We start from the raw sequence: 14,851 nt of genomic DNA, 5'->3' as shown, positions 1-14,851 counted from the left end.
TGCTGTCTTCATTTCAGGCCTATTTCAGAAATGCATATAAACATTTATTTATATCCATTAGTGCTCAGCGAAGCTGATAGGATTTATAAAGCATACCTGATGTTAAGCATGTGCTTATGTGCTTTTCTGAAAAGATCATTCAGTAGGTTTTGCTTAGTCAGGGACTTTAGCCCTCTCTAACAGAATCAGTGCAGGCAAGGGAAGAGGGAGAGCAACCTCTGTGCCTCAGAAACACAAAAGGAGATTGGCTGATAGTGAACCTCCTGTAGAGTAAGTAAAGAGTTTAATTTAAAAAGGGCTGTTACACTTCTATTAAAGATTTGTATTTTGGTGGCGTTTGGAATCTTCAATGAGGTCGAGCATGCTGGAAACTGTATGAACTCTGCTTCTGCTGCAGTAGGGCTAGACTAGTACAGAGCTTATCGATTCCACAACAGGAATCAAGTGATGCTCTCTGCGCTCATGTGTTTTCTAGAAATGTAGAACCCTTTGCTGACATTACAGCTGGGGTAGTGAATCCGTTTGCAACTTTATACATTTTTATTTTTTAGAACTTAACATGATTGAATCAAAAAGGCTTAATCCTAAATCTAAGAAAGTCTACATTTCTATCTTAGTACCTAGCAGCTGAGTGTCCTGCTTCTTGAAACACAGACAGTGCTATTAATCAAATTGTTACTCGTAGCCCCTGTGTTTTTTATATGAGAATGTCATTGGGCTTTAGTGAAGTAATTCACTGCAGCCTTTGTTGAAGGGAACTGCAAGTGTGCCAGTGCAGTGGATGCAGGGCACCTGGAGTAACCTTTGAATCAGAAGTACAGGGCAGTGTTAGCGGATACCCCATCCTAGCTTCATGTGACACAGCTCCCATCAGGAAGCAGTCTACCTTAATGGCATGGGATTGTATATAACCCAGTAAGCCTTTCCGAGAGCCAGAATTCAGGTGCAGCGTCCTGTGAAAGCAGCTGTACTGCTCCCTTCCCAAGCTGGTAGAGCTATAGAGCAGTGCCTCTAGGTATAGCTAGGCGCAGCTGGCTACCCTGAAATGCGCAGGTCTGTGCAACCTCAGCAATGTTTGCATTGCAAGATTTTACATAGCTTAGACGTGCTTCACAGAACAGTGGCTTCATTCCCAAGGGCGTGTCAAGTTCCTGGAAGAGGCAGGAAAGTGATCCACTAATCCCAGTTGTTGGTTTGATACTTTGGTTAGTGACCCATGTGCTTTGCTAGACAGCTATTGCCTGCTTTTTTTTCCATCCAACTCGGCAGCTAATACTACGTAAATTATATACTAATGAAATATTATTTTGTAATTAATCTTTTAGAAGCTTCAGCTTCTACTGTTGTTATGCTTCAAATAACAACAATTAGCACCTGAGGTGGTTGTTAGTTTCCCAAGTCAGCTAGCACTTAATCTTGGTAAACTGACATCTTTGGTAGTTTGTATTACCAGCCAATATCGATACAGGCTAAACCCAAAATTTATCAAGTCTAACACCCATAGGCAGGAAAGAATGCAGGTACGTCTACACGCAGCATATTGCACAGTAATTAATGTACTAATAGAGACATGCGTTGGCTTTCAGAGAGGATAAATCTCTACTGGGACGTGTGTGTATGCCGTGCAGTGCTAATAAGACTGTTCTTACTCAGCAAAGTGACTCCATAGCTGGTATAAATATAGCCAGGTTCGGAGTCTCTTGTGTGCCAGGAGAGACTGTATTATAAAAGTTGATGTGGTTTCGGGGACAGAAAAGTTCTTGGCAAAATTTTCACTTACAAGATGATAGTTTTAGGATTTCGCTCTGTTTCACTTTTTGAAAAGCTGCCAGTAGCATCCGAGCCAGTACTTGGTCACAGCAGTTGGCAGAGATGTCAGTGGTATTGGCCATGTGTTGGGGATGAGAGGGCCAGATCTCAGCCGGGGAGGTGTCTGTAAGCAACTTCATGGCGAGGGCTCTCCGACCTTGAGCTGCGCCTTCGTGACCGAAGGCGGGTAGTGCCAGCAGGCGAAGGAAGTGGACAGCACGGGAGACGTTAAAAATCCAGGAAAGGCATTGATGCCAGGAAGGCTGCTGGTGTCCTCCCACCCCCAAAGCGCTCCTCCTGTCCTTGCTAGGAGCTGCTGCCCTGCCCTGGACCACTGTGCTGCTGCCTTTGTAATCTGGGTCCAGTCCCCCTTGTCCTAGCCCGGCCTACTAGTTATTTATTTCACACCATTTAGAAGTGCTACTTGTTGCCAAGGTTTTTTTACCCCTCTTTTCCTCCTTATTTGCCAGCGGCAGCCACACACTGCTCACAAAGGAGACTGGCATGATTAAAAGGCCTCCGTTACTAAGGTAGCCATGGCAACAGCCTCCTTGGAGGTCTTTGTTGCTTGCTAAAACTTTGATCTCCAAGAAGGGCTGCTGCTGTTTCTTCCTCCAATTGAAGAGAAGGATGGGAAGAAAGGATAAAGTTTACTCCGAGCAGAGGGAACACAGAGGAGCTCATTGCAGAGCCATGCTCTCCCAATAAATCTCACAGCAGCTTCCTTGGAAAAGTAGCTGATTTACAAGGGACACACTTCCTCTGCTACGCTTTCCAGCCTTCTCTCAGGGCAGCGTCCTGTGCCAGGAGCCTCTTGCTGAGGCATGGCTTGGCAATTTTTTCCACCACTGAGTAAGAAACAGTTCCCTCTGTAGCTGCTGCCTCCTGTGGTCCCTCTGCTGCAGGTAGTGCTGTGGAGGCAGCCTTCAGCAGGGAAAGCAGTTCAACAGTTATTCCCATATTTACCCAATATTTATCACATTTATGCAATTGCCAGTGTTTACCATGTTCCCATATTTACCTGATTGTCATGTTCCTGACTGCACCTGTGCCTACTTTATTCATGTCATCATTTCTTTTCAGCTGCACCACTTACCCTAATTATTTTTGTGTCTTTTCTTCAGACTCTCTGCTAATTGTCTGCTTGACTCCGGGTGCTCCCTGATCTGCTGCTATTTGCTGTCTTGCTCTGTCACCCGCCTGCCTGCTCTGTATTAACTCCTGTCCTCGCTCACCTCCTCTGTATCTCTGCACCTTCTGGAGCTGCTCTGCACCCCCTCAGCTTTTCCTCTCCCATTCTTCCTCCTGGCCCCTCCTGCTGCGCTCTGCCAGTGCACGCTGGGGGCTCGTGGGCTCCCTCACACTTCGAGGCTGGCTGGGACCTGAGGCGTGCAGGGTGCCCAGTGAGAGGCCACTGCGGGTGGGTAAAGCCCTGCAGCAGCACTATGGGAATAGAGACAGGAGTGCGTCCCAGAATCTGTGCTGGAATGAGGACGAGCTCGTAGCTCCAACGGAGCCACCCGGGACAACCCTGGTAAACAGGGCCATCATCTGTTCCCTCTTTCCCCTGGGGGTGTCTGTTGAGACTCGGAGATGAGAGAACACGTAGCCCTTGAGGGTGGGGGCACAGAGCTGTGACTGGGCAGCTGTGCCCAGCTGTGTCTGGCAGTGCCTGCGGTCCTCTTTCTCAGGCAGGCAGAGCCACTGTGCAGAGGTGGGGTGGCCAGATGGTCTCTCGGCAGGACGTTTTGCTAAGTTATTTTCTCCCCACCAATTGCTATCCAGCCCCAGCCCTTCACCTTCAAAAAAAAACCCAACAACCAAGAGTGAAGTGAGGTGAGCTTAGCGCCCATGGAAGGAGCAGCCTGGGTGTAGAGAGCCGAGAGGGCGCTGGCCATGGGCGCTGTGGCTGCCTTCTGGCTGGCGTTTCAGCCGTGGGTCCAAAAGGAGGCCTTGCTCGCTGACACCCTGCCCTCTCTCCCACAGCTTGGGGTATTGCACCACCCACCTTGGTGCCATCCCGGGCTCCCCTCCTCCAGCTACCGCCTGGCTTTGGGGTGCGCCCAGGCCCGGCTTGCAGAGGGCAGGGTCAGCGGCGGCCCTTGCCATCCCCCGCCCCCAGCCGCCCTGTCGCTGGGTGCCTGGCGGGCCCCCGGGTGGTTTGTGCTCCACTTGTTGCTGGCGGCGGGGCGGGGCGGGAGGAGAGCCGCCTTCGCTGAGGGGCAGTGGCGGGGAGCCTCCCGTTGCCGCGGCAACCGCGGGGCAGCCATGGCGGCGGGCAGCCCCCGCCCGATGGCTTCACCCGCTACGGGGGAAGCGGAGGGGCGTGGGGAGGGGTTATTAGGGAATTCATTCAGCCCAGAGAGCCGAGGTGCGGGGAAAGCTGCCGGGGGCACGGCAGTGCAGACGCAGGCTTTGTGCTTGCTGGGGCTGTCAGTCAGGGCGGCAGAGTTGAGGCTGAGCCGTGGTGGGGTTCGCTGCTGCCCCGGGCCCTCCCGGGCTTTGCGCGTACCCCGCTGGGGGCTCTGGGGCCCGCAGGGCTGTGCGAGCCCCGCTGGCAGGGCCGGGGGGAGGAAAACCCCCAAGCAGATCCTCAGCAGAGCCAAGTGAAGCTGCATAAGCAGGGAAATAACTTGGCAGCTTGTAGGTAGCACAGAGGAACTACTTTGGTTGTCTTTGTTAACAAGTTAGTGAGTTCTCAAGCGCCCTTATATCTGAGGGATGCTTCATCCCCCTTGAACGTGTGGATCCTCCTGGGGATGAGGAGGCACCGTGAGACCTAGCACTAGCAGGGGTTGAAGCTTTTCGGATAGGTTCAAAATAAAGCAGGTCCCTATTTGGACTCGTGAGATGGAGCTTCTGCTTTTTATATGCGTCAGTCCCTTACCTCTGGTACCACAAATCCCAGCCCTGAATTAGCCATATACCTCCAGCTACTTGTCCACTGATATCTGCTCTCAGACTGGGGCTGCTCGTGAGCTTGTGCAGAGATAATAACACATGGGAGGCAAGCTGTGTGCCTGTGCCTGCCCGTATGGTCTGCGTGCATGTGGTTCATGTGCACATAGTTCACATATACACACAGAGGCCTATGGAAGAATTGCATATTTTTGTGTGTGCACTGGGAAAATAAGGAATATATTTAATATTCACATGGAACATAATGTAAATCTAGCATACTGTGACACAAGGCATACATTTGTTGCATGTGTTTGGAGCCCACTTGTGGCACCCAAGTATGGCCACACATACGTATACGTGCCTATATCTTGTGAGCAGAAAGCATACGTGAACACTTTCCCATAACAAGTTAGCTGTGAGCAGTTTGGACACTTGATCCTTCCAGAAAATGGACTGCAGAGAATGTCATGAAACTCTTTGTATATGTAGATGAAAGTGTTGCAGTAGACTGATGGCAGGAGTCCTCCTTCAAAGTAGTGAATTATTTGAAGGATCAGCGTTGTATCTTTTGCTAAGGCTTCAGGAGCACCTCATCATGATGGCGTTACTGTGAGTACTGGACAGCTTTGATGAGTTGCAACTGGTTGCAAAGCACTGCTTGCATTCAGAGTATGTTTATTATGGCTCCAGCAGGCATCCTTGTGGATTTTTGATCTCTACAGAACCTCTGCTGGAGCACTGAGAAAAAACAGACAGTGGGACTTTGATTATAACACGCTTCAAGGACAGACTAGAGGCCAAGGAGCTTGGGATCCAGTCCATCATTGTGTCTGAGAGCTGCTTAGTGCAGGACCTGAAGGGCATGTGGGGAGGTTAAAGGTAGCTTTCCACCATTTTTGCACTGGCTTACCCTTAGCTACTTTGGTTATGTTATATCTGCAATGTATGTCTCTTTTCAGAGTGCAGCTCTCCTACCTTATGCATGTCTCTCAAAATCCTAGCATGATCCTGGTGCTATATAAAAGAGTATGCAGCACAGCTGCACATAGGGCTGTTCTGCCAATGCACAGGTGTGTCTAAGTTATAGCTGAACACCAACACCGTGCAGGATGTTTGCTGTGTATTAGAAATATCCCAGACATTCAGTGCCAAAACAAAGAGGCACCAAGCTGCCATTTGGCTTGGATTTTGTTTGTATTCAGTTATAAATTAGAAATTGACTTGCCTTTTTTTTTTTCTTTTCCTTTTGCAAAGTGATTCCACAAATTTCTACACGAATCCTTCCCTGGTTGGTTTGCTTTGCTTGAGAGTTGGCCTTATATCACACAATCTCACCAAGTTGCTCGTGCATCTTGAAATAATTAGCACATACTCACTTCAAGACTCCTTTCCTGGAGCTGCTTGTGCAGTTGCAGAGGCCCCCATGGAGAGCACCACCCATGGGTGTTGGATGCATGTGGCTGACTTGTCAAGGGCCTTGGGTTCAAGATGTTTCACATCCATCCAAACTACATCAGTACATTTTTAAAGTGAACTAAATCCTTCTGTTTGAGGGCTCTTGTTAATTTCCAGGAGCTTTTTGCATGTGTAGAGCCTAACTCCAGAAAGATGTTACCATGTAACCACGCTAAGGGGACCTCCCTCTTCTTGTCATTTTGTGCCTAGATCGGAGAAGCTCTGTTCCAGATTCTTTCCCCTCAGCTCTGCCGATAAAGATAAAATGCAAGGACACAGAAATGGCAGAAGTGCAGAGGCAGACACCAGGCATCGAGCAGGATGACATCTGTGGTTGATAGGAATTCACTTAACAGAGTGCAAGTGGGCTGATGAGGAAGGGGACTGGAGGCTAAGGCAGGGGCTGGGGAGTGTGTTTTTCTTGCAGTAACCTCTCTCCTTGTTCTCCTCCTTCTGTCTTTTCTAGGCAGGACAGGGCTGCTTGCTGATCTCTTGCCCAGTTTTGCTGTGGAGATTATGCCAGGTATTCAGTCATTTCACCCTTAAATCACCCAGTCCTCTGTCATCTTGTCTGTTTATCCTTCTGCAGCATCTTTATGTGTTCATTCTTACATGTGTTTTATCTGGGGATAAAATGAGAAAAGCATGTCACTGGGAAAGTGTGTTGAATTGAGATCAGAGGGAGCTGATGCTGGGGCTTGGGGGAGGAATGGCCATGCTGGGAGCCAACATACAGAGGTGGTTGATGTCATGCCAGGATCACTGTGAGAGCAGAAATGCTAGCGCTGTTCAGGGGAGGTTTTATATTGAGCTCTCTGCTCTTCCCCTACTAGCACAAAGGTAACGCTGCTCCAGCCTGTGAGACCTCAGCAGCCTCATGTGCCCGTGTGGCTTTGTACGTCAGCTGCTCTTGTGCAGTAGTAACTTCTGCTGCCCAGACCCTATCCTGTGGGTACAGTTATAGCCCTCGCCACAGATGGTAGCACAGGAGGTGCTAGAAGTAGAGCACTGGTTAGGAACCCATCAGTGGCACAGTCCCTCTTGTGCTGCATGGCCAGGGCATTATCTAGGTAACACCAGGTGGCTGGACCAGACATAAAAGCTCCGTGCCCGTGATAAATCCCTTGCTACACAAACTAATGAGAGCCACCAGTTCTGGCACTCCTTGCAGAGGAAACAGAGACTGTGCAACAGATTGTCCTTGAAAGGGAAAAGCTGTGAGAACATTTAGCCCTTGAGTCATCTGATCATCCCCTGACGATGCCCAAGGAGTGTTTCTTTCATGCATTTGTGCAAAAATGCAGCTCCACATAAATGTGCGAAGCTATTTTCAAGTGTGTCCCAGAGATGCAAATGGAGAGAAGGTAGACACTCCCCCACCTCCAGTGTAACCCAAAGCTCCCTGGAAATTCAGTGTGGCAGGAGAGGGATTGGTCTTTTCAGCATAGACAGAAGTTGATTCTCTGTTGCCTAGCTCTTTTTTCCCCCAGCTATTTACAGTTTTATTGAATGGGTATAAAATTCTTTTGTGTTGGCCAGGTAGCTTTCTGGTACTCTCACTGCGTGGGTACAAACAACAAGAAAGTGTAAAAGGTAGCGGCAAACCACATTTCATCTGTTAGAATTGCCTGTTAACCTGAATGAACAAAAGCAGATGCTCCTGCAAACACAAAACCAGTAGTTTCCAGACTGCGAGGACACATAGCATTTCTGCTTGGTAGTCATTTGAATCTCAGGGTTACACAGTTGTATCTGGAACTGGTTGAATCCCAGTTTCGTGCATAAAGGAGGAGCCAGCAGGCTCTTTCTTAACCTCATCAGAGAAGCAAATGGTCTAACTTTCTGTGAAGAAAAATCTTTCCTCATTCATAGGTCCCTGTGACTGGGGCACTGATTTCAAACATCCACTCCTGGTGCTGAGTGAGTACCTTGCAATGTACATACTAACCTGACCTCCTTTTGTACACCTAGAACATTTTCAGAGAGACCACAGATATATGTACAATGGACTTGCTGTTTGTTTTTTTTCCTCTACCGGGCTTTTACCTTTATGGAGTGGTTGTGAAATGTTTACTAATAGTTCCGGAGATCTGGCTTCTGAGCTTCATTGCACAGCTGTGGCTGGCCCCTGCTGTCATGCAATACTATTTCACCACCTTCTCTGTACCAGTGATGATCGTGGAGAATAAATTGAGAACATGACAAAAGAAAAAGCCACTGAGCTGTTGCCTTCCTCGGATTGGCATAGATTAGCAAGTACAGGACTGGAAAGTCTGGCTTGTTACCTTGCTTGCCATCCTGAGCGCCATGTAATTTCGGTCTTTCCATAAGCTTAGTGAGCTTAGGAGTAGTCTGGGTTTGGCCTTTCTCTCTCCCATTGGACGGCTTCCTTTGATGTGCTGCTTCTAGCTTCTGCCTACGTTACTCATAGCCTGTTTATGCCCATTTATGTAAGACCTTTAACTATAATAACTATAACCCGCTTTTCCTCCTAGCATATTGACAGCAGCAGCTATGTCTGCTCTCAGCCTTCTTTTTAATAGACCAGCACTTCAGCGCTCCTGCTGCAAGGCAGGCTATCGAGTCCCTTCATCCCCTCAAATCCCTGCTTTGCATCGGTTCCAACCTGAACTCATCTTTTCTTGTACAAAGATGACCAGAACTGTGTAACATCATTAACTTAAGATGAAGTACATGGAGGCCTTGTATGATGGCATTAATATTTCCTTAATGCTACTGGAAATTCCTCCTCTATTGAGCATAGGATTACGTTTGCCATTTTTGTGGCTGCATATGTGGTTACAGTTGTCTTATGATGGAATCCATACTGGATCATTTATCTTGTTTTTCAGTTGTTTTTAACTATTGAAGTCCTGTTCAGAACAGAAATTGTTCTTAATCTTAGAATGTGTGACCTTGAAAGTATTGCTGCATACCTTGAAATTCAGTATATTGCTGCATTTCAAGTTTCTTTGTAGGCCCAAGGACAACTGACCCTTTCTATAACATATCCCAGTGTTCACCTTCAGTGACAATGCTTCCCTACCTCTTACCCTCAAGGTACATTAACAGATTCTTATTTTCTGTGTCAAGATCATTCATGAAAATATTAAATAAGATAGCTCCTAAAACCAGTACTTGAGGAACTGTATCAGTAATCTCCTTGCAGCTGTTACTTTTCCATTCACGAATGCTTCCCTCCAGACATTTCCTTGTTCATTAGCCGAATTTTTCTCAGCGTATAGTAGCTTCACAAAAAAAAATTCAAAGGACCAAAATTATCTGCAAATTTAAAGAAATGAAACCATTTCAGACAAAAAAGAAATAAAATATTAAAAAAATTTAAAACGTTTCACTTGACACTTCTGAAATGAAGTGTTTTGATTTGTAAATGCCAGATCTTTCACTGAAATTTTTGAAAGGAAATTGTAAGTTCTAGATTAAAAATGGCGTTTAAAACAGGGAATTGTTTGTAAAAGAGTTAAGGGAAACTCCAACAAAGCAAATAATTTTACTTTTGTTCAAACAGAATGCTGTGGATGAATCTAAAATGATGCTTCTTATTTTTTGCGTTTTATTAAGAACTAGAAAAAAAGCCTGGTTTGATTGTTCCAAGTGGAACATTTTTCCTTGACTTTTCAGCTTAGTGACGCAGGTGAGAGGTGAACTATTTTTCCGTTGTGATTCTGTACTCACATTAGAATCCTTGTATCATACTTCTTCATCTTAAATAATAAGGTACCAGAAGACCCCTTGGTGAACACTGGACTTCTGTTCGGAAACAGTTGTCTGCTGTATTTTTTTCTCTGGGATGGGGGTGAACCAAACCACCCCACTGCGAAGCAGCCCCACCGCCTCTTTGTTTTCTTACCATCTTTCAAAGGTGGTTGAATAACCCCCTGGGTACACGTGGAGTCTTTCCCCACCACTGGTCTGACTTCTGGATAGGTTGGTGCATCTCTCTGTTCTAAAACCAACTCCAGGCCTCCTGTTCCTTCAGAGTCTTGAATTTTCTTGGTCTGGATGTGTTCCCTGACCATTCCCTTAATCCAGGTAATTCCTATGTGGCAGTAGGCACAGCCCTGCACACGCAGTCCCCTGCAAAGCACAGGGTGGCCAGATGCAGAGGTGGGAGCTGCGCTGGCGTGGGCTGGGCACCTGCTCCCACCATGGCTGCTGCCACTGTGGATTTCCCAGCAGCAAAGTTTGAGAAACTTTCTCATTCTTCTTCCCATTCAACCCCCATCCTGGTTTCTGTGGACCAGCTCATTTGTGCTTTCACTTGTAGGGTGTTTTTCAGCTGCTACGTTTTGGGGCCTGGCAGACATCATCTGAGGCTTCGGGCGGGGGGGGGGGGGGGGGGGCGGGGCGGGGGGCACGAAGGGCAGGGAAGAAGTGTTTGTTAGGTTTCCTGGCTGGCTGCAGTGCCTGAATAGGATGTTCATTTGGCACATTCAAAAGAATAATTGCATGCGTGGGCCTAGTTGTGAAGGGGCAGTCCTGGCTCGTTCACTGGGCTATTTATAGCCTGCTTTTCACCATCGTTTGTCCCATTAAAACTAGAATGTGGGTAGGGAACAAACACACAAGCAGGGCATGAACATGGCCAGGAAGAATGAGCCTTTGATGAGACCTAAATGCTAATGGAGCATGTCCTGCAACATTCGTACAGGTCTGCTGTGGGGTGAAGGGTTTCTGTGCTGGGGAACCAGAGCTCCCGCCTCCGTGCTGCTTGCCTCTCAGCCAGCCAGAGATGTTGCAAGAAGGGACCGTAGTTCTGAAGCTCCATTTCTCACTGTCATGTGCCATTTCTGCTTTGATGCAGAGAGGGACGTAGTCCTAGACCTGCATAGAGTCCACTTCCATTATTCACCATCTATTTTGCCCCTGTGCACTCCCCTGGGAGGATGTTGCTGACTTTCCCTTCCACAGCGATTGCAATCCTGTAAGTATCTCCCTTCCTCCCCTTGTTTTACAGAGTGGGTCTTCGTGGGCCTGGTGATCCTGGGGGCATTCCTGTTCTTCCTCCTGGTGGGGATCTGCTGGTGCCAGTGCTGCCCACACAGCTGCTGCTGTTATGTCCGCTGCCCCTGCTGTCCTGAGTCCTGCTGCTGTCCCCGGGCGTGTGAGTGACCCTGTCTGAGCCTGGCGCAAATCTTCTCATGCACTGCTTCTGCTCCCTGGCAGAACAGGAGGAGAGTGCTAATATTGATTCCTTTGCCCTGAGCACTTTGCTTGTATAAAGAACTAGTTCTTAGGGGGTGAAGCATCTGACCTATTGCTCAATGGTTGAGCGCTCAAAGTTAATTACAAATGTAATTCCCCAAGCCCTCCCTGTCTTGGCAGCTGTGCCGCCTTCTCCAGAACGTCATGCTCCCCTTCCAAAGTTGTTGTTATGTCAGTGAATGCTGTGGGCCAGAGCTGAGGGCGTCCTGGGAGGTTTCTTCCTGGCCATGCAAAGCAGCTGCCCTCTACAACAGGGCAGAATCTTTGCAACCCAGCACGGTTCCTGTTCAGGCTCAGGCAGATCTGTCAAGCCTCATGAACCTCATCCCTGAGACTTGAGTCATCAGTTGTTTTTAAAGCTGAACTGCCACTAAATCGTGGCAGTGGTAGTGCCGGTTGTAGCACGCTGAACGTGCTTTGGTTGCTGGGCATCTTGCAGTGCTCATCTCGCCTGCCGCGTGCAATTTTTAAGCTCCCCTCGGTGCCCTTTGAGGGCTAGAGAAATTCACATTGGTCCTTGTCAATTCGTTTGTCCAGTTGTCTCCTGCTGGGTTGTCACCAAAGTTGGTGATGTGCAGGTTTTGACCACACGTGGTGTGGGTCTGTGGGAGGCTGGTGTGATGCTGACTGCTGTTCTTTTTTCTTTTTCAGTGTATGTAGCAGGCAAGGCAGCAAAAGCTGGGTACCCTCCTGCAGTCTCTTCCATGCCAGGTCCATACTACATCCCCAGTGTTCCTGTAGCTGGTGTCCCGCCTCCTGCTGTCCTGATGGATAAGTCGCACCCCCCTCCCTTAGCCCCAAGTGACTCTGGTGGAGGAAGCCAAAATGGTAATTTGCAGTCCAGGCACATCATTCAGTCCTCTTACTGGGAGCAGGGCTGGGAAAGGGAGGAATGATGGTGACTGATAGAGTGGTATGAACAAAAGAAACACAGAGAGACTGCCTTGTAATCCTCGCTCTGACAATGATATTTGCATCCTTAGGGCAACGAGGTCCAACTTCTCTAGTGCTATCAACACAGTGTCACTTTGTGGGTGCCTAATTAGGTCAGCAGGGAATGGGAGGCCACGTTCAAGCTCAGGACCCGTCTTGTTACTATTGCAAACGTTTACTTGCGGAGGACAAAAGGATAGGGATGATTTCAGGGGAGCAGAGGCAGTGGTCGTTTTCCCCTTAGAGCTGATGCCTTGCAAGCTGCTGTCTCTTGGTAAACTGTTCTTCCTGCCTTCTGTAGGGCACTGCTTGCCCTCGGCAGCAGTTTTTTCTGCAACGTATTTTACTGTTCCCGTGGCATTTTGGGCACAGGGACATGCTCCCTTGGCATTTCTGCCCAAGAGCATTTGAGGCTGGACCCCTTCCTCTACCTTACAGAAGTCAGTAGGTCAGTTTTTTTGTTCAGCGTTTGCATTTGTGAAATGTGAGTGATAAAAGCCTTCTAATTAGAAAGGAGTTGTGGATTAATGTCAGACGTATTGGTATGATGACTCTGTCTTGGTGAGGGTCACTTCTCCCGCTGCAGGGGAAGCTGCCGTCAAGGTAAAAGAGGGTAGCTATGTAGCCACATGCTAGCGTTTCAGGATCAGAGTGACTATCTAAATTCAAACGTGCTGCAGCAGAAGCAACTCTCAGCAATGTAGAGTCACCGTACTGACACAGTGTGCTTGCCATTGATCCAGCCACGTGTCTGATTTCAAAGCACCACACTAATTGTCAATTGTTAAATGTGCCTATGACAACGTGTTGATAAGATACTTCCAAAAAGACAAGATCAAGTAGCATAATCAAATAATCAAGCTTTTGGGACAACCCTGCACACCCTTCTGCTGCCCCAGTCAGTATATTAACCTTTCTGGAATTACAAAAAGTATTTTCCTTCAGCAATCATACTTTTTTTTCCCTGCTGAAATCAAAACAGAGCTCTGAAATGGAGCATTTCGAAATAGGAAATAAATCAATCACTGATCCGAAGCAGAAGGTATCTAATTCAAAAACCTTTGTCAGAAAATGATGAATGACAGCTCAGTGTTTTTTTTTTTTTTTTTTTTCTCCTGTGAAAAATGTCACTGCATGTAGAGCGTCATGTTGGCCATAGGAACTCCAGGGATTTTTTAAGAGTCAGATCACAGCCCCGGTCTCGTCTCTGCTGTGCATCACTAGCAGGGCACAAATGCAGCATGAAAAAGTGTGGATGCATTTGGTAACCAAACGGAATGGCTCTTAGCATCCCATGCTTATTTTACAGGAAGATGCATTTATTACATAGTCCGAATCAGCTGGATGGACTTAATCCCTCAACTCCAGATTTGACAGGAAATACCGCAAATAAAACCATTATTACAGAGTTTTAGCTGTTGTGGCAAGACAGCAGAGGTTCTTAAACTGTTTTTGTTTTTAATTAACATTTTTTGCAATAATATGGACACACTCTTAGTCTGGATCATGCACCTGTTGTCCAAGGTGTTCTTGAACTGTGGAGCTAAGGAAGGGTGATACCCTGCACCGTGTTCTTATTCTCGTAAGGTCCTCCACAATGCCAGAATATCCCTTAATGAGAGGATGTAGAAGAGAAAACGTTATGTGGCTTTTTCCAAGCTACTCATTTGCTGATTGGCCAGACACCAAGCTAAACAGAGCAGGTGATGGTTGAGTTTCTAATAGAAGCCTTTTCTCAGAAGGAGCACTAATTTTGTGCCCCGTGTCTGTGTCTTCCACGCAGCCAGTGTGGTAGGTCTGATCTGAAACTTGGTATCTTTGAGACTTGAACCTTTCTGTCAGGTTTATTTAAAATGTGATCAAAAGTGCTAGGGGACAGAGACGGGAGGATTCTGTAATCCTGGCTGCCAGGCTAAAAAGGACAGCCCTTGCCCTAGATAGTTTCTGTGCTGGTAAATGAGCCCTGTGAGGTGATGAAGTGACCAAACCCTGGCATGAGGATATTTAGAAAATTTTTCTAGGATTACATAAAAGCCATGTGACAGTGCTCCAGTGAAGCCTAGGAACTCCATCCTAAACTTAGGGCTGAACAGGGAAAAAAACCCAAGTTTTCAGCTCTTTTATTTAGAGGAGTGTTGGCAACACATAAGTTAGGATGTATGTTCTCTCTGTTTTAAATGCAGTGGTTACCTGGAAACCCTTGCATAGATTCCTTAAACCATGCACACAAGGAAGCTTTTGATCGGAGAGCTGGACTCCGGACCTTTAATATGAGAAGTGTATAAGGATGAGACATCGTTTACTTCCTAACCACACTTGTCTGAAAAAAATAGTAGTGCTGTCCTTTCTGGGGAGGGAAACAGCTTACAGTTTTGGCTGACTTGGTTCCACCCACAGAAGAGTAAAAAAAGGGTCTAGTTAAACACAAATTAAACATTAGAAATTTATGAGCTGTTCAGGAGAAGAAAATATGGTCTAACAGGGAAGAATGTTCCCTTCCCTTTGACTTCAGTGAATGGTTCTGGAT

At 47.3% G+C, this 14,851-nt stretch overlaps 1 protein-coding gene across 1 annotated transcript in view; it reads left to right on the top strand.

Moving 5' to 3' along the window:
- ILDR2 (immunoglobulin like domain containing receptor 2) overlaps positions 1-14,851 on the top strand; it is a 35,963-nt gene that overhangs the window by 13,622 nt on the left and 7,490 nt on the right. Inside the window, exons 4-6 of the mRNA XM_086463131.1 lie at positions 6,632-6,688; positions 11,144-11,290; positions 12,043-12,219. Coding sequence (XP_086319257.1) covers positions 6,632-6,688; positions 11,144-11,290; positions 12,043-12,219 — 381 coding nt within the window. The remainder of the gene's footprint in view (positions 1-6,631; positions 6,689-11,143; positions 11,291-12,042; positions 12,220-14,851) is intronic.

Source organism: Leptosomus discolor, chromosome 1 (genome assembly GCF_034619465.1).
Source record: "Leptosomus discolor isolate bLepDis1 chromosome 1, bLepDis1.hap2, whole genome shotgun sequence".
Lineage (NCBI taxonomy): Eukaryota > Metazoa > Chordata > Aves > Leptosomiformes > Leptosomidae > Leptosomus > Leptosomus discolor.
The sequence above is the reverse complement of the archived record's forward strand: the minus strand, read 5'-3'. Positions and strand labels throughout refer to the sequence as shown.